The sequence below is a fragment of the Scardinius erythrophthalmus genome (genome assembly GCF_964197995.2).
Source record: "Scardinius erythrophthalmus genome assembly, chromosome: 12".
In the NCBI taxonomy this organism is placed as follows: Eukaryota; Metazoa; Chordata; class Actinopteri; order Cypriniformes; family Leuciscidae; genus Scardinius; species Scardinius erythrophthalmus.
The window spans coordinates 6,523,849-6,551,480 of NC_138232.1; the positions used below are offsets into that span (position 1 = coordinate 6,523,849).

General features: G+C 36.2%; 2 protein-coding genes across 4 annotated transcripts; one reads left to right on the forward strand and one right to left on the reverse strand.

The window, feature by feature from the left end:
• Positions 1–481: 481 nt before the first annotated feature.
• tspan2a (tetraspanin 2a) lies at positions 482–19,327 on the forward strand. The gene is made up of 8 exons (XM_081381288.1): positions 482–785; positions 8,440–8,542; positions 13,049–13,146; positions 15,184–15,258; positions 15,348–15,431; positions 15,511–15,576; positions 17,438–17,530; positions 17,756–19,327. The coding sequence occupies exons 1-8, from the start codon at positions 717–719 to the stop codon at positions 17,819–17,821; spliced, it is 654 nt and encodes a 217-aa protein (XP_081237414.1). The 5' UTR covers positions 482–716; the 3' UTR covers positions 17,822–19,327.
• Positions 19,252–27,433, reverse strand: slc25a55a (solute carrier family 25 member 55a). Of its 3 annotated transcripts, none has more exons than XM_081381285.1 (10): positions 27,354–27,433; positions 26,035–26,145; positions 25,345–25,470; positions 24,884–24,939; positions 22,629–22,719; positions 22,405–22,523; positions 20,955–21,147; positions 20,699–20,853; positions 20,532–20,607; positions 19,252–20,414 (listed from the first exon to the last, which is right to left on the reverse strand). In XM_081381285.1, exons 2-10 carry the CDS (start codon positions 26,049–26,051, stop codon positions 20,255–20,257), a joined length of 993 nt encoding a protein of 330 aa, XP_081237411.1. In that variant the 5' UTR covers positions 26,052–26,145; positions 27,354–27,433; the 3' UTR covers positions 19,252–20,254. The 3 variants fall into 3 exon arrangements, with proteins under 3 accessions (XP_081237411.1, XP_081237412.1, XP_081237413.1); XM_081381286.1 differs by lacking the exon at positions 27,354–27,433 and adding an exon at positions 26,242–26,457; XM_081381287.1 differs by lacking the exon at positions 27,354–27,433 and adding an exon at positions 26,247–26,287.
• Between the last annotated feature and the right edge of the window lie 199 nt (positions 27,434–27,632).

Consider the following 27,632-nt stretch of genomic DNA (forward strand, 5'->3'; position numbering starts at 1 on the left):
ATGTATAAATACTCAAACTCCCACGGTTTTGGATAAATATGACAGTCTCTAATGAAAATGTGAGAAAGATTATCTCAAGATTATCAGTGTGTCCCGAGTTTGACCTCAGACCAGCAGACAATGGTCGTTGAGATGACAGTGATTATGACAGATTCATTGTGTAGTGAAACAAACCTTATGGAAGATACTCAGTAATGAATACCCTGAATGTCTGACCACATGATGAAGGCGTTGTAAATTACACCGTAGTTTCAAACATAATGCCTAAAGCAATTCTAAACCGACAATCATTGTATTTTGTGTGTGAGGCGTGTGTTCTATCTATCTATCTATCTATCTATCTATCTATCTATCTATCTATCTATCTATCTATCTATCTATCTATCTATCTATCTATCTATCTATCTATCTATCTATCTATCTATCTATCTATCTATCTATCTATCTATCTATCTATCTATCTATCTACATTCAGGAAAACGCGGGAAAGAAGCATTGCCCTCGCCCCCGTGTCCTGCTGGACCAATGGGCGGTGCTGATCCGCGCGCGCGCGCTCTCTCACACACTGTGCACACGCGAGCAGCGCTGGTGTTGACGGTCCGTGAGTGGATTCTGCTTGAATAATATTACTGACCTAAATCTCCGAGACAGGCCTGCACATTTGCGCAAACATTTTGGTCGAAACGGCGAGCGCGCGAAACGAAACGGCTGGCAGGATGAGCAAAGTACAGGGCGGCATGAAATGTGTAAAATACCTGCTGTTCGTCTTCAACTTCATATTCTGGGTAAGTGCGAACAGTGCTGATGATATCTGCGTGACGATGATGTCACACATACATGCTTTGATCTATAATGAATTGCACTGACACAAGTGTACGTGCAATTGCTGTCGCCTTGTTTTCTAGGAGTTGCTCAACATCTGTAGGATGATTTTTCTGTCTCGGCACAATTTTTATTATTATTTTATTTTCGCATGATGCAGGTTCCTATGGACTCTAGCAAAAACAACAGCAACACATTTAGGATGCCGATGTTTTTGTAAACTACAAACAGGTGACAGATGTCGGCTCTGTTCAATACCTAGTGAGCCGACTATCTGGACAACACTTTTGAGCCTCAAAGGCACGTGCAGACATTTTGAGCATCATTTGTGCATTATAGATAGACAGTAGATTTTGAAACACAGCCACAATGTGCCTATGTCTTAGAGGAAAGCTATATATTTTTATGTTTATATAGTATCCATGGTCTATTATAAGGAAGAACGGGGCAAGTTGCACACTTTTTTCTCTCCAGTGAATATTCTTAGCGTGGATTTGTGTCAGCATGTCTCAATGGGAACTTATTGTTTATTGACACAGATTTTAAAATAGTACCTTATTTTGAAAAAGCCATTTTCCACAATATATCTGTATTTATTAATTGAATGTAATATTTATTAAATAATTAATGTAGCCTATTTATTGCCTTTAGGGCTGACTTCTAATAGTCGAGGATTCGACGATTCGATTCGGAGAGGTCTGATTCGACTATGAACCTCATAGTCGAATACATGGGCGTCAGTTTGGTTTGAAATGTGCTGGGGACAGAGACGCATTCGCATTTTCAGAAGGGCTGGGTACCATTTTTATTTTATTTTTTCGCTTTCGCGCAGGTCAGGTTTTGAAAGATGTCCTGTAGCTTACTAATGTAAATAAATAAAAATGTATTCAAAAACCTGCTTCACGTTTTCAGCAGGGCTGTGGAGCGGCTGTGAGTTGACTCCACACGGTTCTCATGTGCGTTAAAAAGCTTTACGTGGTTTAATGTACCTAAACAATGATTACTAAATTCCCCTCTCATGTTGCTCCTCACCACTTAAAATGGTAAAAAAAAATCGAACCCAGAGTCCAATTATTATGGACGTTAACTGATATTAAGCGTTTCTGCTTCACATTTTCAGCAGGGCTGCGGAGCGGCTGTGAGTTGACTCCACACGGTTCTCATGTGCGTTAAAAAGCTGACTCCACACGGTTCTCATGTGCGTTAAAAAGCTTTACGTTGTTTAATGTACCTAAACAACGATTACCAAATTTCCCTCTCATATTGCTCCTCATAACCACTGAAAATGGTCAAAAAATCGAACCCAGATTCCAATTATTATGGACGTTATCTGATATTAAGCGTTTCTGCTTCACATTTTCAGCAGGGCAGCGGAGCGGCTGTGAGTTGACTCCACACGGTTCTCATGTGCGTTAAAAAGCTGACTCCACGCGGTTCTCATGTGCGAGTTGACTCCACGCGGTTCTCATGGGCGTGAAAAAGCTTTATGTGGTTTAATGTACCTAAACAACCATCACCAAATTTCTCTCTCATATTGCTCCTCATGTTTATGAAATGTTATGATATATGTGTGATATATATGTGTTTTTTAGCTCTTTTGTTTGAAATGGAAAAAATCTAGCTGCTATCTAAAAAAAAAGGAAAAAAAAAGGTTCGACTATCAGTCGACTACGGCAAAATCTAACGAATCAGATTCGACTATGAAAATCCTTAGTCGAAAACAGCCCTAATTGCCTTTTAAGTTAAATTCAAATAGTAAAACCTTCATTAGCTGACTCTTGATTGAATAATTTCTGTGGTTTTATTGTGTTTATATTTTACAAAATTATTCTAGTTTTAGGACAGTTTTAACTAGGTGTTTGAAACCAACATACAAAAACCACACTTCCAGAGAATAGGCCAAGTCTCGGCTGTATGTATATATATAACAGTTAACTAACTATGCCATACCATAGGAGAAACGGTTTCTTATTGTTTTTTGACTCTCTATCCATCCACTTGCATTGTGGACTGTGTCTCAATGTTTTATTTGGGCATTTTCTAGTACACCCCACCAGCTGAGAGTGACAAATGTTTAACAGGCTGTCAGTTTGTTGTGACATTTTCAACAAAACTCATGTATAGCCAGATAAACAGAATTGGTCTTATTTATTTAGGATCATTTGAGGTTGTGATGTGATTTCCTTCGGTCAAGTCTTTGAAAGTACTGTGTGGATCCATAATTGTGTTTTAAAGTGGAAAGCATATGTCTAAAGCTGAATGTGGGTCATTCTATAATTTAGGGTATATTTTATGTACATTAATGATGATTATATTTTTTGTAACAATTTTCTTTAGAAATATCATATTTTATCCATTAAGAGAATGCATACTATAACCTCACCCAAATATTTTGTGCACCCTGTTTTTTAGTTTGCTTGAAATTGCCTTTATGTCCGTAAAATTAGTTCTTGCTTTGACCGTTCTTTGAAGTCAGTGGGTCTAGAGAACTACATTTATTTCTAAAATCTAAAAACCTTAGAAAAATACATTGAGTTTAAATGTAATTTTCTTTTTCAAATAAGAAAATGTTTAATTTTACTGTAAGCTCAAATTCTGTCAACTAAATGTTACTAGCCAAACCACGAAAATCTAAAAAATGGTTTATCCAAAAACCGTATATCCAGCATCATGTGGTCTTTTTCTTCTGCGGCAGATATTTTGAAGACATTATGCTAAATATCCTCTTATTTTTTTATTTTACCTCCAATGATCTTTTGTCAAGGAGTATACTAATTGCCCGTCAACTATGTTTGGTACATTGTTATGGTTTGCAATATTTTTTTATGATTTTTAATTCAAGTAAATATTAAAATTTGAGGGTAACCTGATCAAGTAATAAAACATAACGCTTGGTTGTCCAGACAAGGCCTGCCCTTGAAATTATGAGTGAAAATGGTAACATTGTCAACTATGTTACCTGTAAAATAAGTTACCCTGTAGAGCCAACTCTTGAATGAAATAGTTGTTATGGTCCTACTGTGTGACTGTGTCCTCTGATGATAATGAATTATTTGTCATGGATTAGTTTTTAATCATAATTTAACCCTATTTGTCTCAGAGGAGACTGAGTGTTGATGTGCATGAGGGTGAATCTGGATGAGGAAGGATTAAGGGATATTTGACTTATTTTACGAAATTAACTTTATTGTTTATATGCCAGTGAAAACATAAGAGATCTTCACATGCAAATGACTTGAGTGTCATTGTAACAATGTGTCCAGTCAACAATGTTTCTTGTGTCAACTATGTTACTGTTAAATAACTAGAATGCTGCTTCTGATATTCTTTCAGGGTATAGTTTACATCTACACTGACTGAGTTTTGCAGAACATCTCTTAAAACTATCAAAATGATCTTTAAGGAAGATTTCTGATTACAAAATATTCTTGTCCTTAGTGAACATGCTGAGAATTTTACAGAAATATCTGCAAAACATAAAATTCTCAGAAAAGTCTTGAGTCACTTAAAGTGTAGCACTTAAAGGAACACTCCACCGTTTTTTAAAATAGGGCTTATTCACCTTCTTTCCTACATTTAGATAGGTGGGCAAATGCATTTTTGTCTCAGTGCATGCATTATTTTAGTTTGACAGGGTCGGCGCTAGCTTAGCTTAGCATAATGAATGGAATCCTTTGTTGCCAGCTAGCATGTCCTGAGTAAAAGTGATATAAAAAAAAAACCCACCTAATTACTTCTTGTGGCCTGCGTATTCACAACAAGTACAAATAGCGATGCAGATTAAGACTAGGCGATTTCCTAGGCAGATATTGACTTATATATTAAGGACTATATTAGGGGGAAGCACAGGCGAAGCACTGCTACTTGGGCGTGATATCTCTGTGCCCAAGTAGCTGTGCTTCACCTGTGCTTCCCCCTAATATAGTCCCAAGTCAATATCTGCATAGGAAATCGCCTAGTGTTAATCTGCATCGCTATTTGTACTTGTTGTGAATACGCAGGCCACAAGAAGTAATTAGGTGGGGTTTTTTATTTTTTATATCACTTTTACTCAGGACATGCTAGCTGGCAACAAAGGATTCCATTCATTATGCTAAGCTAAGTTAGCGCCGACCCTGTCAAACTAAAACAAAATGCATGCACTGAGACAAAAATGCATTTGCCCACCTATCTAAATGTAGGAAAGAAGGTGAATAAGCCCTATTTCAAAAAACAGTGGAGTGTTCCTTTAATAGTGGCATACAGTTTGCTGGTAACAGAGTTTGCAAAATTACCAGGGAAAACATCTTTTTATTTGTAATATCAAAATGGTGATATTGGCAACTAGCTGACGAGTTACACTTACCAATAGTTGTTTTATTAAGAAAGCATATTGTTTTTACACTTTTTTGCCGATGTGATATGTGCCCTAAATTATAGAATGTGATCGTTTTTACCTTGATACTTGCACTTGTACATAAGAAGCAAACAACATACATAATCCATCATAAGGGGCTTTGAAATTTCTCTGTGGCTGTGCAAACGTTTTTTTAAGATTCAAGCTGCACATGCTGAATGGGAAAACCTTCAAAGCTAGTTCTCAAAGATCGGGTTACTAAGGAAAGTTATTGAAAGTGTAGAACCCTCTTGTGCTGCATTCAACACCCCTTTATTCACTGGGCTGCATTGAATTCTGAAGGATTCATTGAGACTGAAACAACTTTCTGGATAATAATGGTGTTGTCATTTCTTCAAAGATAACGCCACATTGTTGATTAAGTTTTTGTCACATGCAAAGCAGAGTACATGCACTGTACGTCCTCAGATAATAATTTTACAGCATGTTCCGTGAGGTGGATAAGGTTAATATTTGATCATTTTATGGTCTCAGTTGCTTTATACACTTCGTTTTATTATTCCTTTGATAAAAGTTCAATCCAGCTTAGTGCTATAAGTGCATAAATTCGTCTCCGTCTAAATTAAGGATATTTTTGGTTTTCCTTGCATACTACTCCTACTTAAAGGGATAGATCACCCATAAATGAGACACACCCACGTTTTTCTGACGCCATGTTATTCCATCAATGCGATTAGTGCGTTATATTCCGAGTCTTCGGAAATCAGACGATAGCTTTTGCGAGAAACAGAGTGAAAACTGTTATTGGCTCATAATCTTCACCTCCTAATTTGTGCTTATGCTCAAATAAAAAATTGTGCCTTCCATTATTGGTGCATCATGTCGCTGAAATAAATGCCATTGGTTTTCATATATCACATGACCAGTTGTTATGCTGCAAGTTACATGGCCTCATATTAAAATCTAAAGAAAGATTATTAGTAGACAATACTTTACCAGTATTTTTATACTTTTATGGTGCTTTTTTTAATCCTTTTAGTATAAGTCACCATCCTGTTTTGTTAAATGTAAACATTAAGCTCAGTCTCAAACACTCTGTAATTTAGTTTTTTGTGCTAAAGAAATATGATTTACATTTTCAGACGCTTTTATCCATTGCTCTTGATGAGAAAATGTTAATTGTCGACTAAATAAATATATACTTAAACTTATGCATAAGCCAATAGATTGTATAATTAGATCAGTGTTATATAAGTACTATTTATATAGCCTACTATTGTGGCATTTATTAATATTTTGAATTGGCTTTTATTTTGAATTGTAGTTTAAGTTTTAGTTTTCTATTTAGCTTTAATTTAGTTTTATTTCAGCTTTAGTAATTTTAGTACTTGAACTAAAATTAGAAATGTGGCATATATGCAATTAACTGAACTAAAATCAGTTTTAGTTGAAAATTTTTTAGGTAAGTTTTGATTTCAGCTTTATTTTAATGAAGGGTTTAAATGAAGTTCTTTTAAAGCCTCTCTTCATTCGCTCTTTGTTGCTCAAAACCACACAAATGTCATAGGAACCATTCAAAGGCCACATCACACTGTGATTTTGTCACTGCGCTAATGGTCATTAGATTGGCTTAAATGGTTAGTGTAAGATGTAATTTAGGGCACAGTGGCTTCAGTCATTGGTTATCTGTAGAGTGGTTTCACTGCGCTGGACAGCAAGGCCTTTGTCTTTGAGAGGGCAGGCAAAAAAAAGAAGTGGGTCGTTGTCCTGTGCAGTTTTATGTCCTGGTGTTGCATAGGGTGGGTATGAGGGGGCAGGGGATGGCACTGGGGGATGGTGGATACCAGCAGGACAAGCCTGTCAGACTGGCACAGCCTGCCTGTTGATCATAGAGATGGGCACCAAAGTAGACAGTGGCCTTAAAAACTATTTAGATTCTCAATTTACGCTTAAAAATGTAATTGCACACGGATAACATTCATGATGTCGCCTTTGCAATAATCACCTGTTCCACAAAGATTATGCAGTCATTTCGATGAAAGCTCGTATCTGCCACATAAGACAAAAAGTCATAAAAACTCGAATTATGAATTTAAAAAGTCAGTTATTAGCAATCAAAATGATGAGATATAAAGGTCATAATAGGATTTTTTTATCTATTAATAATTTGACTTTTAATATCAATAGATTTTTTTTCAACTGAGTTTTGTCATAATTATTATTAATATTTCACCATTTCAAAATTGCATATTGAGGCTGATTTAACTGAGCAAACATTAACTGTTGACTCACTGGAAAGGGTAAATTTCTGAAGATTTAGTGTTAGTTCTCGAGACCGGTCTTAAGACAATTTTTTGAAGGTCTTGATCTTGTCTCGGTCTCGACCGCATTTGTTCTCGGTCTCAGACTAAGAGGATTCTGGATTTTATTTCAAGACCACAACAGCATGGATATCACTAAATTCAAGATATGATTGCAGAAAAGTACTTGATATCTTGATTTTTATATTATAAAATATGATATAATTAAGCAATATCGTGAGCAAGAGGGTTGTTTCCACAAATATGATCACAATTGCAAAGTGATATTGATTTTATACAGATGTTCAATAAACAAAATGTTTTTTTTTTAAACATTAATCTCAACATTATTTATGCATTTGTAATTGTACCAATTCAGATGAACTTCTGTGCCACCTCTGCTGTGAAAAGATGCATTTTGCTGTTAGTGATTTCATTTGATTATTAACAGCTCTGTATAGTCTCTTATTATTCTAATTGTAATAGTTGATTAATAATAAGACATTTCTCAGGCAGTAAATGTTAATCTTTCAGATGAATTTGAGGAATGTTAGCCTGGTCTTGGTCTCGACTTGGCCTCGGTTTAGGTGGGCTTGAGCACAACACTACTAAAATTTGGAAATCTAAAATGTCTAGTAGGTTTCCCTTTGACTTGATAACTAGAAGGCAAACAAACTTTCTCTGATGACCTTACAGATGGACAAAAGGTTATTTTCAGTATCACAATAATACACTTTATCTTACAGAATTACAATCAATGCTCTATTTTAGTCAAGGTTATCCTTCCAGTTACGGTGATGGGAAAAATACAAAGTATCCTGTTCTCAAAGTCAAACCCTGCATTCATGTGTTTGTAACTAAATAGACCAGTGCAGAATTTGAAATCAAAGACATGGAGTAAGGACCAGCAAAGGTCACAGAAACAGCGTGAAGTGAATTTTTTCCGCACATGTTCCTGATTTGTTTCACTCTTGTTTCCAGCTGTCGGGCTCAGTGGTGTTGGCTGTGGGATTATGGTTGAGGTTTGACCCAGACACGGCCAACCTCTTAGCCGAAAATGATGCCCCTGAACACTTCTTCATTGGTGAGTTGCAAATTTTTTTTTGAAGCCCACAGCAAATGTTTACATAACAGTTTTGTAGGTTTCATAAACCTAACGCAAAATATAGAGTCATGAAAGCAGACTTGGGGGGGGTTTAGGAGAGGAAACTACACTGTAAATATATGAATAGGCGAAACTGTTGAAAAGGGGACATGTGACTTAGTATAAAATGACTAACCACAGTTTCCTTTCTTTTTCTGTACCTTTTAGGAGTGTGTTTATCTGAAATAGTTGATACTACAATGATAGAGCAAAATAAAGAAAAATAATAATTGCACAGGAGTGTTGGCCAGTGTTATTTTAGCTTTATTTTTATTTCATTTTAGTCAATTTAGTAATTACGAAATTTGTGCAGACTTTGTAATCTAAATTTCTGTCCCTCTAAAAACTAAGAAAACAGAGAAAAAAATATTGTGTACACAAGAAAGACTGAAATAAACCTTTGCACCCTGACTTTTGTTGCATAAAGCCAGCCAATCAGATTAGATCTCACAAGATTAAAATAAACTTTTTGTGCTATATAGAGATATTGTGACAGTGAATAATAATTAAATACTTCCCTACTTGTTGTTGAACATGCTGCATATGCCATTATGCACTACATCATGGGATACATAGTATGTGTTGTAATGATATGTGGCATTTATTATGCTGCCTTCATGTGCTAGCGGAAATTTCCTATTTCCCACTTTCATGATTATTAGCTCATTGCATTTAAGTGCTTCGTTGTTGGAAAGAACAGGAATAATGGAGGATTTATTCTTGCCTATTTATTGGGAAAATCTCTGGAAAGCCAAAATGAAATGTAGTGTCCCATTCATTGACAACTATATAAACATTCACAGCGCTGTCTAGATAATCAGCTTGTGGCGATTCTGGAATTTCGGTAAAATACAGACTATCTGTGTATACAAACATACAATACGCTTCAAATGATTATTCATATATGTAAATATGCACTTCTCTGATGATAAGATATGTTGTAGCTGTTATGAAAAAACGAATAAAGCATTCCTGTCACAGCAGCAATCGTTCTCCCCTCCGTCAAGTTTATAGTTTATGGCACGCTCAACTCGGGAACTCCGATATCAAAATTATCTCAGAGATTTCCAGTGGTAAATACAACATGAGAGGGTGTTCATGTCCTATTTTTAACTATGAAACTCATATTTACGATAATTCTGATTGCATGTGTCGTGAAGGCAGCATTAATTCTACCATGGTACGTTATCTGTTTATTAATCACAAAGTACAGAAACTGTCATAAAGAAATCCATACTGTACCTCACAGTTTCATAAATAAGCACAACACCAATGCCTATTAATAAAGCACCGGGCTCCAACGGCAATTTCAAGCTGAAATTTCCCATCTGCATCATGGAGCCCTAATGGCCTCTGTAATGGCGAATCTGATATTGGTTTTAGCTGTGATGAATAAGCAGGGACACTGATAGTTCTTGCTAATAGCCAAACCTGATTTCTCATAGGGGAAGGCGTGTAACTGGTGTCGGTTAATTATAAAAACATAATTTCCCCTTTAGCTCTGGTTGAGTCCCCAGAGCAGCCGTTTGGTGAGCTGCTGTTGGTCGGAAAGTTGGTCTCAACATATACCTCATTGGTCTTGCAGAGGAGTGGTGCTGTAATTGGTTTATTTGTAATGGTTAGTGTGTTGATTGGTGTCTCTAGTTGTAGAACTGCATTTAAGGGCATTTATTTGCACATTAATAACGCGGCTTCCTGCTGTTTTTCCACTGGTGGCAGCAATGAGACGATCTATATGGGACTGCTAACTGCTGTCCGGAGCTACATAATGGACAAACAACTTCTTTGCAAGTGCTAAACACAATGATTATGAAACAAATTGCAAAACTGGGTCTTGACATCATATGCCCATATACCCAGACACTGAAGCTGATCAACCAGGTTTAACCTAAGGCATAAACGTTTCAATGATGTCTCGGTGACAGAGCGATAATAAAAAAAGAAGAAGTGAGAGATGCTCTGTGGATTCGTCTAAGATAACAAGCATTTCCTGGCAATATGTTTATGCTTGGAACAAACAGTTTCTACCCAGTAACAGAAGAATATCACTTGGCAAACAACTATGTGCTATGAAGCTAATGCAGCAGATGCAGAAGACAAAAACAGGAAGCAAGATGAAGAATTCTGCAAAAATACATAATATATTCTCTGTTTCCTAGTATATATATAACACTAGGATATTTTATTTCCGTATGAAACACAACTCAGATATTCTATTTCTTTATTAACTCAGACTTCTTAGCTAAAGATATTTCAGATATTTGCAGTATTTACCAGATGCAAATTACACTTATTTTAGTTACAGAAGTGGTGGGAAAAAGTTTTAAAATCAATTGCATCTACTGTAAGTACGTTTAAATAGATTTGTGATACATCAGTAAACGGGTAAAAGGGTTTTTGAGCAAACTAAAATAATCCTAACAGACTTTTTTTTCTTCATATTTTCAAAGACTGGACTATTAAAAACTAAGTTAAGAGTTACTGGTGAAATGGTTTTGTAAAAATGTATTTTGTAATTTTTATTTTAACAATAATGTAAGTGAAATCCCCCCATTGTAATATCAAGCAAATATGTGCCATCCTTCTCCTAGACAAGATACCGGTATGTTACTCTATTTATGCGCTATGGTTAGTTCCTATGGGTGCTTTTTTTTTTTTTTTTTTTTTTGCATCATAGCTGTTGCCATATCGTGCATTTATAATTCCAGTCGACACTGACAGCATGTGATCTTTCGGTAAACACCTTTACAGAAAACTCAGGACTTTCCATTTGCTCATCTTCTTGCTGTTGATGTTCTTATCATTGTTAAACAACAATTGCCCATTTTCCAGGCTCTCAAGTAATGAATTGACTGAGTCCTGAGATGTTGAAGAGAGAGCTCTCTGCCCATTTAGAGATGTTCAGTGTTTATAGTATAAGGAAAGGAGGAGGGCTGTTTATATTAAATGTCAGCTTGTTTTCCATCCATTTGGCAATTAGGAAGTCAAGAGTAGAGGAGGCTTGGTGTTTTTAGCTTGCTGAACTCACAGAGGACTCGTGTCAAATCTCCTTAGTTCTGTCCTCGGAAAACAACATTATTTTCTCCCTTGGGGATCAATTATTGTGGGTTGTGATGCTTGTCTTCCTTTAGCCTTAATAAAACCTCGGCAAAACTTCAGCTCTGTGCTTTCTGGCAAGCCTTTTGACCTTCTTGACTCTTTCGAGGATGGAAATGTCAGTGGAATCATGTCTGAAATGTAAACCTGTGTACAATTGGCTTTTAATTTATAGTCTGGCGTTAAACAACAGGGATTGTAGCATATTTAGCGGCGTTTAGCTTCACCAGGCCCTCAGATTTTGCTCTAGTTTATCTTTTTCCATTAATTAGTATGGCTCTAGCTTGTCTAAAGTGGCATGGGAAAGCAGTTGTTCGCGAGGGAGACTGTGCCATCCTAGCAACAGCGGTCTCAAGTGAGTGTGGCACAGCAGACGTGTCAGCGCCCTGCGTCTGGGGTGGCTGAATTGTTGCTATGGTGAGATAATTGGCAAGAAGAGGAGAATGACAACAAGATCATGAAGATCCCGTAATCATGAATGTCCAAAATAGATCTGAAATGTTATGTCTTTAACTACAGTTTCAACTGTTGTGCATTGCTAGGGTTTATCAGTTTATACTTTATATATGAAAATATGGCATAATATATTTTATGCATGAAATATTATGACCATTTTGATTACATATATATATATTTTTTTTATATATTGCACACACACACACACACACACATATATATATATATATATATATACATACATACACGTATATATATATATATATATATATATATATATATATATATATACACACACATGTGTGTGTGATCGAGATGACCAATGAAAACGTCTGCAGGGTAAGGTTTGCGCTTAACTGTTTTGGGAAAAATAAAACCATGCCGGTAAATACGATTAAGGCGTCAGGGCAACGGTTGAGCTTGTGGTGTCTGTATGTGTGTTGTTCACACAAAGACTGTTTCTGTTGAGCCCAGGCCTTTGACACTGGTTGTTGGAGATACGTGAGGAAGCGCAACTCAAACTTCTCACTTCAATGCATAGATATGCAAAACACAAGAATGGTGTTTTTGTGTGGGATTGTAGTTTACATTGAGTGGGAAATTACCTAACACAGGTGATTTTGATTTTGACCATCTGTCAGGAAATGCCTACAAAACCTTCATAAAATTTGAATCAGTTGCTTTCACTCTCAGTAATCTAAAGGTACACCTGGGTCCACATTATTTTCATTTATCTGCCATCTGTACTAGAGCATATGAGCACTTTCACAGTTGAAATTAATAAATGATATTACCTATTCATGTTCTGCCATCATCTGGTCATTTAATGAACTGCACGTTGGGATTTTCTTGAACTAACTTTCAACATTACACTATACTCTGTTCTCCCCGCAGCGGTGTACATCTTGATCGGAGCAGGAGGTGTCATGATGTTGGTGGGGTTCTTCGGTTGCTTTGGGGCCGTGAGAGAGTCACAGTGTCTTCTGGGATCGGTGGGTAAGAACTAGAGGTCTTCTCGGGTCCTAAGATCTGTACCTGACCTGAATTGACTCGAATCACTTCTCACCCAAACCTGATGTGCATCAGTTCATTTGAAAAAAAGAAAAACCTGACCTGATAAAATTAGACTTGAGACCCGAGAACTTTTTTTCAAACCCGATCCCCTGCATAGTGGTTGAGTGGGGACTTTTTCAACCGGGTATGACAGACCAAAATAAGATACACCAAATAAGAAACACCACGGCAGGTGTAGATTTAAAAATATTCTACTTTATTTGCAGTTCACAAACGTTTACGTTAGCTGTTTAGCCATGTTGCCATATAATATCTACTTTGAGTATGTCAAAAATGTGTGAAAATGTTTCCCGTGGATTTTCACAAATTGCTTTGTTTGAGGAAAAACACCAAAATATGTGACCCTGGATCACAAAACCAGTCACAAGTCACACGGGTATATTTGTGGCAATAGCCACCAATACATTGTATGGGTCAAAATTATCCATTTTTCTTTTATGCCAAAAATCTTTAGGATATTAAGTAAAGATCATGTTCCATGAAGATATTTTGTGAATTTCCTACCGTAAATATATAAAACATTTATTTTTGTGAGTGAATGCAGCACAATCCTGAACATAAATGAACAACTTTAAAGACGATTTTCACATTTTTTTTATTTTTTTGCACCCTCAGATTTTCAAATAGTTGTATCTCGGCCACATATTGTCCTATCCTAACAAACCATACATCGATGGAAAGCTTATTTATTCAGCTTTCAGATTATGTATAAATCTCAATTTCAAGAAATTGACCCATGTGACTGGTTTTGTGATCCAGGGTCACATATACAGTTATGGTTTCATTTTTGTTCATTTGATTTAGTACTGCATATAGATGGTTTTCTGTAATTAATGTGTCTGGCAACAGGAAATAATTTTTCTTCTGGGGCGAGCGAGTCCGACCGCTCACAAGCTTTATGTTGCACCTCAAACGACATAAATTGATATGAATGTTAACATTAATCATTCCCTCGAATGTCTCAGGTGTTGCAGAACACGGTATCCAGGAGGGTTTGGTTGTGTACACATATGAACCTGGAATAAAGTAGAATCATTCGTTTTAAATAATAAAATATTATTGAACGGCCAAAACGAATAATGAAAAGTTGGCATATTTTTAAAGAATTCTGGTATTCTCAGGTTATATCTGTAAAAGCACATATATTTAAAAGTACCCAAGACCAGAGGCTACTAATATCACACTCGACCCGTGTCCGAGGCACTTGTCAAAGTTTGGACTCGGGTTTTCAGATCATAGTGGACCTGTGAACACCTCTAGTACAAACTGCGCAACAATAAATGAAGAAATACTTGAAACACACTGTTTCTGTATTACTGTACTAATTACTCTCTCTAAAAAGTATTGCATTACTTATTACTAATTATTTTCCTAATCAAATCCCACATTGAACAATACAAGGATAAACATGAAACTGCTCTTTTAATTCTTTCAAATATATAATAATAAATTGAATAAATTATTCTTGAATTGACGAACGAATTGAATTGTATTCTTGAAAAATGTACATTTTAAAATTGGACATAACATTTTGATGTTAAATCCACTATTGTTTTATATAGAATTGTTCTATTGTCTATATAACATTTAATGCAATTACATCATAAGTAACAGTAATTAAATTACAGAAAAATTAAGAGTAATCCCTTACTTTACTTTTTCAAGGAAAAGGTAATTAAATCACAGCAGTTAATTACACAGTAATGAGTTGCAGCCAACTCTGCCTTGAGCACTTTTTTGTCAACACTGAAGAATTTAAATTAAACATTAAATCAAAATGGAGCTTTTTTACTTCCTTAATACATGTTCCTGGTCTCATAATGCTCGACCCGTGCACAGTGTTCAAATAAAATAAAATGTTTACATAATTGAAAATAACCTTCTTGATATCCTGCTATATGATCCTGTTGAATTGCAATTAGTATTGAGAAACTAAAGTGAAGTCTCTTTTGTAGTTTTTTGCTTGCCTTCTGGTGATCTTTGGGGCAGAGGTCGCTGCCGGAGTCTTTGGCTTTTTGAATAAGGAAAAGGTATTGCATGCACAGTGTCAATCATTTTATTGAGCTTAAATATGAACTGTCATGTAATAATGAGCTGATACTCGCACATGTGTTTCTAGATCATTAATGATGTACAAAACTACTATGAGTCCACTCTGGGAAATGACAACGGGACTGCTATTGCCACCAGCTATCACAAAGTGGTCAGTCAAGCATTTGATTTAGTAAATGATCTGTGGCCATAGTGTCTGTGTGGATGTAATGTCTGTTCTTATTTCACAGCTGGAGTGCTGTGGGACTGAATCTTCTCGCCCTCCTGATCTGTGCACTGAAGCCAGTCCTAACACGGTTAGTTAAAATGCAGCGATCTTTTATTGCTTATGTTAGAGGGCTCAATATCATTTCACCTCTGCCACTTCATCTGCTTGATTGGAATTCAGTTCACTATTCTGAAGGAAGCTATTGAATTAGTTGAAGAGAAACACATGTTTCAATGCCAGGTGATTTTGACATGATTTTCCATCCATAATTATTTCCTTATAGGCCACGAAGCTCTATTATTTTGCATTATTTTATACAAAAATAATAATTATATATATATATATATATATATATATATATATATATATATATATATATATATATATACTGTGCAACAGGAAATTTTGTCGATTTCAGTGCTATCCCCACCCACAGTTAAATTACATTGGTCCAAAATTCCACTCCACATGTTTATTAAATATCAGATGTGTTCTGATTCACTGAGAATGTGGAGTGTCTCTCTGCGTTGTTTAACTCTTTCCCCGCCAGCATTTTCTAAAAAAGTAACCAGCCAGTAGCAGCATTTTTTTTATCATATTCACAAAACTTTCATCGACCCCAGAATATTAAGTTGTATGAATAAAAAGTCAATATATCCAAAGAAAGAACAGAGCCTCTGCTTTTAAACATTTCATTTGGTAACATTAGGCAGTTTTGATTTATATGCTGTTGAATGTTGAATGTTTGATTACTATGGTTAGCTTACTTACTATCCATGCCTTCTAGTTATTAACCGATCTTCGCTTGTTTTTGGATCCAGAGTTGCTGTACTATTTCAGAAGACGTGTAACAGCGCCCCCTACCATATAACAGTGAAAACAAACACGGATTGCCAGAAAAACGAGTCAGTGGCAGGGAGAGTGTTAATGAGGACAGACAAGCATGTCTTTAACAAATCCTGACAGTAGTTTTTTAATGCCAAAAGAGGGTTTGCGCTGGCGTAAGCTGTTAGTAAATCTGGCCCTCAGACTCACAGGAAGGACACCTTTCATACTCGAATGATGAGCAGTTCTGACACAGACCTTTAGGTGGCAGCCATGTTGCTCTGTACGGGGTAAAGAAAGGGAGGGAGGGAGGGGCGCAGACCAGTGGAGGGAGAAGGTAAGAAGGGCTTAGAGAGAGAAATGAAGCAGACAGCGGCAAGATGTCCAATGAGTCACTTGATCCGATAAGCCCACAGGGGCACAAAGGCGCCAGTTTTTTATTTATAGCTGTCACGAAAGCACATTGATCGGCTAAGAAACATGATGTCACATTGTGCTTCAGTTTTGAAGTTCACACTGTCAGTTGATCCCAATCAGCAAAACACATTAGAAAGAAGATACCGCAACAGCGCGTTAACAGTGTTTACAATGGCTTTAGCCTATAAAAAATTACTACTATTCAGGTGCAGCTCATGTGTGTATGTGTGTGTGTGTGTGTGTGTGTATGTGTGTGTGTGAACATACACTGCCGTTCGAAAGTCTTGGGTTGGTAAGATATTATCAGGGAAGCCACTGTGACTTTTTTTTCCTACATCATGAATGACTGGCGTCTCAGAGCGTGCAGACGAAACGTAATACGCAATCTTGGCATTTCCATCCAGTTTTTTTTTTTTTTTTTTTTTTTACATAGTTTATGGGTTTTTATGCACGACACAACATATCTTTTTTGGCAACAAAGATGTGATATAAAACTCTAATATTCAATTAACTAATTAATCAGAATAATAATTACTGTAGTTCTAAATGGTGTGCACATCTCTGGTATTTTACAACGGCTTTGGTGCTCGTCCAATCAGATGTCAGAGCCAGAGCTAAATCTGTAGAAGTGAACAGATGTGTATTCATTGTTTTAACATTAACACACTACATCAGTTTGCCAAACTCATCTAATGTTCTTTTTAAAGGCTGATAAGGATTGCGTCAAAGCTATCGAAGACTTCTTCAATGAAAAACTCTTCATAATTGGATACGTTGGGCTTGGCATTGCTGGAGTAATGGTAAGAATGTGAAACCAACATTCTTTTTCAAAGTTGGACATACTCATATATACAACTTTATATAAAGAGCTATCGCTTAATTTTGAGACAAAGAGAAAAAAAAATCAGCCAATTGAGATTTGCTTTATAAGTGTGGCTTAAGTGTTCAAATGCTTTTTGGGAACACTGTAGCCTATATTTATGTATCATGTATAACATCTGAACATTCCCTCACTGTTTTAACAGATAATTGGCATGATCTTCAGCATGGTTCTTTGCTGCGCCATTCGAAACAGCAGAGAAGTTATTTAGGCACCTCACAGTTCCCCTCTCGCCCAGATGGACTGTTTCAAAGCGCACCTTCTTTGACCTCATCGGACCATCACATTCAGGCTTGGGAGCGGGGATGGAGGAACTCCCATGAGGCAGTGTGGGTCTTGTGGTACTGTTTTGTGAACAGCATTCTCTCTCTGATCGTTTGTGTCTTTTCTGTTCCTTGCATTGTTTGAAGATGACCTCCTCTGCATGGACTGCTATTGTAACCCAATTAACCTTTACATTTATTTTGTCTTTATTTATCACTGAATCATTACAAGGGGTACATAGTGTACATCTCTTTTTCAAACTTGCTCTCGCTTAATAGAGAGTTCTCACATCTTGAGTCCTTCTTCGGTCCAGACTTTCACAGTGAACTGACCATTTTCTTACTGATGTAAATAAGCTTTCTGATGCCTCTTATTGATCAACTTATTTTCATGTTATTTATTGTGTGAAGTAGATCAGGTTTTCTGTGCTAATAGATAATGGGTCATATGTTTGTGTTTTGCTGGTTATTAATATTTGGTTATTGTAATTTTGCCACATCATATAGATACTGAATGAAGCCAAAGAGTGGAAGAGTGTGAGTGAAGACCTCTGGCACAGATTGTCACACTTAAAGTCAGCATGAACTCAAAATAAACCTATTTGATTTAGTAATGTTCCTGGTTCTATTGTGAAAGATTCATGAGTGCATGATATTACAAAGAAAAACAATTAGCTTCATAATTGTTCATCAAAATGTAAACTTGCTCTTCCTCTGGAACCTTTTGAGTTTGCTGCTATTGTCTAGGCTATTGGTTAATGTTAAGCAGTAGACAAATTCCTAATTTGGTTACTTTTTTTTAAATCTTGCCAGTAGGAACTTAATGTTGATTAATAGTAATATAATACATATTACAGCAGTACTAGAAAAAAAAAACTAGTTACTGCTAAGTTGAAACTCAACCTTCAGGCTCTTTAAACAACTTTTCATTCATTTTGACTTTTTCAAGTGTGTCACTCGTTTAAGTGGCTAATCCACATGACCTTCCTCTCTTGGCTGATTTTGAATATGTAGAGTTCAAACACCAGGTTTTATGGAGATCAACAAATGTAATTTGCAATATTACTGTAAAATTGCACAAAACCAGCCAAATCAAAAACATATCTAAATTCTTCAGCCATTGCTTCTCTTTGTCTTCTGTTCAAGAATATGACCCAATAGTTTAATTGATCGATGTGCCTTTACAACTGACAAAGCCCCATTATAAATGTGTTTGCCGTTCCAGTAATATGCACATTTGAGTTTGTAGTTCCTCAACTTCAAGTAGGTTTTTTTTTTACTCTTTTATAGCATTGTGTTGCATGTAAATGGCTTTGAAATGAGAAAATATGGTCACAGGTCAATAAACCCTGAACAATATTAAAACAGCTCACAAGTATACATTTGCTTTTTTATTTTTGCAATGTTGAATAAAACCCATTTCCATTGAACAGAAATGAATACATGTTGCACTGAAATGTCATTGTCTGTAGATGTTAATACTGTAGTCAAAACATCATAGCACTTAAATATATAGTCTTTGTTTAAGGCTGGGTCCCTCAAACTTTGCCTTGAATGAATACGATGGACAAACTTCTGCAAACACATGACGTGAAAATAATGACCTATGCTTTGAGATTAGAAATCTCAGGAAGCTACAGTTGTAACATGAGCTGGTCCATGTAACAGAAGTTAAAGTCTACAAAATATTGCATAAATACGATATGCATCAAATGTTGGTCTGTTATAGGAAACCATCAAGATAATCCTGAATTTTAGACTGCACCTCACATACTTTCCCCAAATCGGTTCAAAAACCAAAATGGTGTAAGATGGAGGGCATGTGCAGCAACAGAATAAAAAACAAAGACATTCCTTAAAATATTAACAATTTAGAGTTACAAGGTCTGAAGGCTTCAAAAGCATTAAGTAACCCAATTGTTTAGACACTGAAAACAGTGACAGGAACAGAAATAAATGAATTTGGAGTTGGAAAAAAGACAGACAAAGCAAGTATTAATGCAAAAAGAATTGTACAAAGTGAATAGATGGGAGGAAAAAAAGTCAACAAAAACATTAGTGTCATTACAGCAACACCAGTCTTCCTCATTGAGGGGAAACTTTCACATATGCTTCTAGAAAATGTAAGCACATAAGCGCTCTCCTCCAGACATATCCTTACCAACAAGTGCAAAATGTTGGCTACAGCCCATCAAAGAAGCCTGTAAACCATAGAGGAAGTGCGGTAAGGCTGGATAAACTCACAGGAACTTAACCAGAATAGAAGTTGTCGTTCTCGCGACAACTTCACCATCTTGATTAATGTTTATCTTTTCTTGTAAATGTACAGTTGGTTGTGTAGCTGCCACAGTCTTGGTCGACTCAGAGGTATGTGTGTCTGCTCAGTCAGAGATTAGCTTTAGGGGGGACTGGCTCATGATAAACTCTCCCACACCGATGAAGTACATGACCTGCACGATGCCGAACAGCGGTGCGATGACTAGAGCCCTGCAACCTGCACCCTTCAGGAATGCAGACGGCCCTTCTCGCCTGAAGATCTTACTGTAGGAACAAAGAAACAAGCAAAGGTCACACATGGTAGATGATATACTCACATTCCAGAATTACAAATCAGTTAAATTGTAATGTTTAAAACAAGTAATGGGGATGATGCATCACCTGAAACAGTCAATTATGCCACTGTAGGTTTCCTCATTGGCTCCTTTGTTCAGAGACTGCAGCCTGGTCTTAACCACTGTTAAAAACAAAAGACAAGGTGAGCATCTGCATTCCCATTTGAAGTGCACCAACAAAATGGGGCTTAAGAGGACAAAAAAGCAGCTCACCATCACATGGGTTAACAGCAACAGCAGCTGTGGAGCCCGCAACACATCCAGAGATGAATGACCAATAAAATGGTGCCGCTTCTTCAGAAGAGGGCTTACCCAACTTGTTCAAATTTGCAAAGAGTGGGAAGTAAACGATCGAGAAAGGTACGTCTCTAAATTGGAGAAAAAGAGAAAACAAAAAGTTGCATTTATGTTCTCATTATTGTGAATGTCTGCATTTAACAGTCACAATAAAGATTTTACAATGCATTACCTCAATAGAGTTGCTCCAAGGCCTTTGTAGAGCCCCTGAATGCCTTGAGTGTGCAGCAACTCTCTTGCGATCTGGGTGGCAGATATGGCCCGGTGTGAGGTGCTGGGTATCACATTGTAGGAGCGACTCAGCACTGCGTTTGTGGTGGCCAGTCTATTGGGAGGGATGATGCCTGGTTTTCTCTGCTGTACGGCTGTAAAGACAATCAGAAAAGTTGTTCCAAGTGAGTAATAACTACAATAAGGGATAATATTGATCATTATAGCGAAATAAACTCAGTCAGCATGGTGTTCTGATCACCTTGTTGGGGTTATTTTGCAATAATTACCAACTACATTATCACACAAAAATAAATGGACAAGAAATGGATGAAGAATGATGCAACTAACCAATCAGAATAAACTATTGCATATGCTAGATTTTAGGGCTGTACAATTGATCGTAATTGATTATCTTGTTTTCATAATCGTTAAAATCCGAAATCGATGTGCCACTGCCACATTCAGTCCAGCGTACCTTCCTTTCCTTCACAGCAATGCGCTTTCGTTCCTCCCTAAAAGCTCAAGCTTGACATCCAAATAGCCAAATAAGTGAGTGTTGTAAAATGCAGTCTGTTGCTAAACTGCAAGTCATGTTTCATATTAAACTGTGTTATTAAAAGGGCATTAAGCCACAAAAGAGACAGTTCCCCAGGTGGCTTTCTGTGTGCGGAGCCGAATGCGGATCAGCAAATGGGCATTTTGACAAGTCAAAGCCTTTTTGGAGAGTATTCATGTAAACAGTCAGTGAGTTGTGTCTTAAGTAAACGTACAGAGTTAAGAAAGAAAACGTGTGTAACAGTATATTGGATCCGTGCATTAGCTCTTAAAGTGACTGCAGCCTAATAAAGCTGCTGCAGCCTGTCATTAAAGATAAACAACAAATGACAGGAACTCACTCACTGATCTTGACTGAATAACTTAAGTAGCTTTAATAAGGATTAATCTATATGTAATGTGTCCAGTATGACTATGCAATGTTATATGAAGTGTTGTATTTCATGATTATATACATTTAAATATATTATCTGAATACCACTGTTTGTACATACTCCTGAAAAACTTAACACTGTTTATTTTGTTCATTCAAAATTTAGCTCTGTTGTATTTTTTCCGTTTTGTTTGTAATCAGTTTCTTTGTTTTTATTGTATTGCTGACAGTTTACTTGTCTTGTGTAATTATTATGAGGACCTTTTTCTTACATTAGTTAACCTAGTATTAGTTTATGCTGAAGTATCGATAATTGTGAAATTTAAAATTACTTATGATCAACGTCTTATTTCACAATGTTGCACACCAATAATCGCGATTTCAATATTGACCAAAATAATCATGATTATTATTTTTTTGCCATAATCGAGCAGCCCTACTAGATTTCACTGCTCTAATAAGCACAAAAAGGAAACCCTACCTAGTCTGCCAGCATCCTGTAGTTGAATTTTCAGCATCTCCATTGGAGTAGTGATGACAACCTGGCACATGCCAGCAGCACATCCAGCCAACATCTCTTTAAATACAGTCAGCCCTCTCCTGTAACAAACAAGGCAATGGTTATATAACAGCACAGATGTTATTTTGTAATTGTTAGGTAAAACAGATATTGAATAGCACCAAGTGTAGCAGTAGCAAACATACCCATCTTTGGAGAGGTGGTGCCGGAAGAAGTCATTGGCTGCCAGTTTGATGGCCTTCTCAGGAGTGACCAGTGTAAGATTAACTGCAGCACCTAAAAGACAAACAAACAGAGGGTTAATAAACCACACCACAACTGATCACAGATCAGCAAACACACATTCCCCACCACCATCAAGCCAGAGATACATCTACAACATGACCTTATCAAGTAACATTCAGGCAGATTATAAGATTAAAAATGCCACTAACAGACTAAGAATATAAGCAAAGCTTATTAGAAAACTGAGATGATGATGGAGGGGGATTTTACATAATGTGAACAAAATGAAAAATAAAATAAAAACAACTATATAAACAAACAGAGAGGATATTAGAAATATAGGATAGAAGTTTCAGTGAGAAAAGAATGCAGGCACATTCCAGAGAGAGACTGACATTAGGGTTGTGCAGTATGACGGTATATTCAGCGCAACGGTAGAAATGTGAGATTTCGCAATGCCGTTTATGCAGCGTTAAATCTGCAAACAAACCACTTCCAATGAAGACAGCTTTGTTAATGTGCAGTTTTGACGTGTTGCATGTGCTAACTGTAACATTAATAAAGTAAATCAACTGATGTGCAGTCACAGCCATTTTACAACAGCTTAAAATGTTGCAGAAAATGATATTCATAATACACTGCATTGATAAATTCACACATGCATAAGTCTGGCATTAAGTTTAAATAAAGAAAATGATTAATATAAAAGAAAGGAAAATAAGATAAAGTAACATTCATTTATAATATATTCGATTCACTATCATCATGTAATAATGCCTGTTTTCGGTAATATATAAAATGTTTTTACTTGAATTCAGGCCAAAATAATTGATAAATAAATATACAGTGATGCAAGTATTTGTTCATACTGCCCAGCCCTAACTAGGACCATGCTGTTTTAAGATACAGCTGTTTAAAAGAAACAGTTGTTCACATGATCAGACTGATCTTAAAAAAGGAAAAGAAAGCAGATAATGAGCAAAAGTGATGATAATATCCAACAAAACATTCTAGATGTTAACAGAACATGGCAAGATGGGTTAGTACTGAATGAGACAAGAGCAAGGACAGTGAAGAAAAAAGTAAAAAAAAAAAAAAAAAAACAATCTACAAAGAAACAAGAAGCAAAAAAGTAAATATCAAAATGATTCAACAATTAACTATAAATAAAAACAACAACAAAAATATTGGTGCCTAATTGTAATAGAGCAGAGTGGGTAAGAACCATGATAAATGATTTGCCTCCAGCGTGGCTGCGCCTTATCGGCTAGCCTTCACTATGCCAGCGGGGACCCATGTCTGTAACATGAAAAACACAGATGCAAACAACAGCATTCCTCACAGAAATGGAGACCCGGCACAAAACACCGACTCCAATCTCCCCCAAACTCTACAGATAACACTCTTCAAGGACACTTATATTGGTCAATTGAATAACTGAAGCCAAACAACCGATCTACCAATTGTAATAATTACAACATGTTTGATTTGCTTAATTTAAAATTAACCCTCTGATGCATTAAATATTAAAATCACACGTCTTAAGACTTTAAAACAGCATCTAATCATTCTCAATTTTTTTTTTTTTATCTAAACTTTCTTGAATTTAAAATAAAATCTGCATTTTGAAAGATTGGCCCATTTAAAATGAAAAGATTATGGTAAATATTGCAAATGTACGTGGTGCATCACCACTTTCGTGAAGCTATGTTTAACACACGTGGTCATGAATATGGACAGTCATGCAGAATTATGGCTAAGGGTAAATATAAATCAGCCCATTGTGGTTTGGGTGTAACATCACACCCTGAATGGTTAAAATGCCACTGTAGTGGACACCATGCATCAGGGGGTTAAAAGTAAGGTATATGTAATACTCTAGGTTGATAGTGCGTCCATTTTACCAACCAAAGTACACTCTAAAGTATTGATTTTTAATTAAACTCTTTTAGTTAAATTTTTTTTTATATATATATACTGTTCAGATGTTGGGAAAATGCTTAAATATTGCTATAAGTGCAACAAATTACAAAAAAGTTTGAGTTTACTATCACCAGCCAACCAACTCTAGTGCATTATCCAAAGTCATATGGACTGGATTCCTCACGTCTATTCAGGTGTACCCATCATGCCATTTAAAAAAACTATACTAATCTAAAAAAGGCATACTATACATTTACATGCACTTATAAATAAATAAATGAGTGAATCTTACCTCTATACATGCCAAAGTATCCCTCAGATCGCACTGTTTTGATGAGGCAGTCAATCCTGAAAGACAAACAAGATGTTTTAACATGGGCCAGTCTACCAGTTTCCACAAATTAACCTTTATTAACAACAAAAGCCATGTGCTATCGGTTCACTATGTATGTGTTTGCATCATGCATGGGACGCTGTCTGGCTTTAATCCTTATAAGGCTTTGCAGTGACCATAGCGGCCAAACCATCATGTTAGGCGGCAACTAACGCCTGCCCATGCATCACATTCCACTAGGATTAGCTACCAATGCAAGGCAGCTTATCAAATCAAAGTAAGGGGTCTGATGCACAGCCATGACTCAAACAGGAGTATATTATAACACCACTAAAATGGTGTTTGTGAATTGAAATGGAAAAGTAACAGAATTTTCGAAGCATTGAGAGGTTTAAAGAAAAAAAGTGGCAGGCTCTTACATGCTCTTGTAGACTTGCTGGCCTGGTCTCTGGTTCTGAAGTCTGGTCTTAACCAAATCAATGGGAAACACGCAAGTGACCCCAACGATGCCAGCAATACCACCATTTATCAGCTTGGCAGGGAGGCTAGGGGAAAAACAAACAAAAAGAGGTGAGAATGAAAGCATGCCCAAGATTATTTATATATATTTATATATATTTATATATATATATATATATATATATATATATATATATATATATATTATATATTATATATTAATATATATATATATATTATATATTATATATTAATATATATATATATATATATATATATATATATATATACACACAAATATTGTAAATTAAAATATACAACTAAAGTGCTTTACAAAATTCCTAAAAAACACACTTAAAAATAAGTGAATTCAAGGGGTCTTTTATCAAATTCACTTGTAAGACATTAAAAAATGTACAGACACATATTTATATATCCTTTTGATATTAATAAACTTATCGATTAATGAAACACACACTTTCAATGTTTATAAAATATTTAACTAAAGGCAATTCAATAAATGCAAGGTGGTGTTTGTCAATTCATTAACATCAAATAGACATTCAACAGAAGAAATCACACAGAAACAGCCATTTACTTTGTTAAACAAAACGTTAAAATGTATATAAATGAATAATATTCTCCTGTACCTGATCTGTTGAGACATAATGAAGTTTCAGATAAAGATTGAAAGTTTGATGAGAGCTTCTTGCAGTGATCAGTGAAGGAAGCAAGGAAGTACAGACCACGAGTGCGGAGACCTGGAAGTAAAGACACAGAGATGACTGTTAACTGACTGATATACCGTAAATAAGCCTGTCTACACGTACTCTACAACCGGAAAAAATAACTTGCACCTCACTGTCATTAAGCTCTTCCTACGCATCTCATGACGCTTTAATCCACTGACCAAAACACTGACCGATAAAGGTCAAATGACACGGACTCACTCACTTCCGGCTAGTGTGTGTGTGAGGGTGCGCGCGCATGTACACAAGCACGCCTGCCCTGTACGCATGTGTTCAGTTCCGTCAGGGTTTGGCTTTGCCTTTGTGTCGTGTTATTGGATCTCTGCTCTGCTGAGTAGAGATATCAGTAGTCAATGGGAAAATCAGACTCATTTCCGCGAATTGGTTCTCAATTTCAAAGAGCGGGCAATTCTTTTACGTCCTGACGAAATTACGCCATCACGTTGTCCCCAACATCTCACAGATTAAATGTTCTAAAACGTTATAATAAAGCCATTTGTATACAGTTTAGTACGTTTTAATTTTTAAATAATGTAATTTGTTATTGACTGCGTGTCTATTGGAAGCGTGAATAACTCATTCAAACTAGTTGTGTGAATGGTTCGAAAAGAGTCGATCCAAAAGAAAGATTCAAATTCACTTCACAAGAATTTAACAAGATTATTCAAGACCTGACATGTTTCAGTGACATTCCTCTAAGTCTAACACACAGCTTTTGCTTCAGGCTTGCAAAGAAACTGAAGACTCTGCATGTTATTTCTTCGTTAATTTACAACACATGCAGTTCCCTATTCTTAAAATATGTTTTTTTTTTCTGTAGCATTTAAGATAGGCAAATACAGTAATAGCAAGACAATGAAGTATCTATTGCAATGCATTTTTATAAAAAGCGAAAAATTCAAAACTACGAGGCGGTAAAGGAAATTTCGAGAAAAGCGGAAATGAATGAATTAACGTTACCCGGTTTCAACTAACGTTAACAGTCAAAACTGCAGTGTTAGTGTTAGTTGCAAACACACTAAAGCCGGTTTAAATAAGTCAAACACTTAAAATAACACACCTCCACCACTGGATATATTATCAAATGACTTGATAATATTACTAATAAACGTTTGGTCGGCGCATAACATTTATATATCTACTACGTTAAATTTTAACTTCTATGTTACTCTACTAGAACATAAAACTGGTTTAGGCTTTTTCCTAAAATAAACACTCACCTCTGAAATCGTTCAAATATTTAAATGAGTTTCGGTACCAGAACCTTCCACAGCGAAGAAATTTGAATGAGTGGTTCTGTGGAAAATTCCTTTCAGCTTTAAAATAGGAGGCGGGCCATTTGTGTAGGGTGTAAATGTACTTGTCCAATCATGCCTCAATGTATTTGCATACCCACATTCATTCGTCACTCAGTTCTAAGGACCTCCCCCTATGAGTCAAAGCCGAGGGGGTGCGTGCATTGGTGTCAAATTACACCAGCCATATGGAAAGCTACGGGT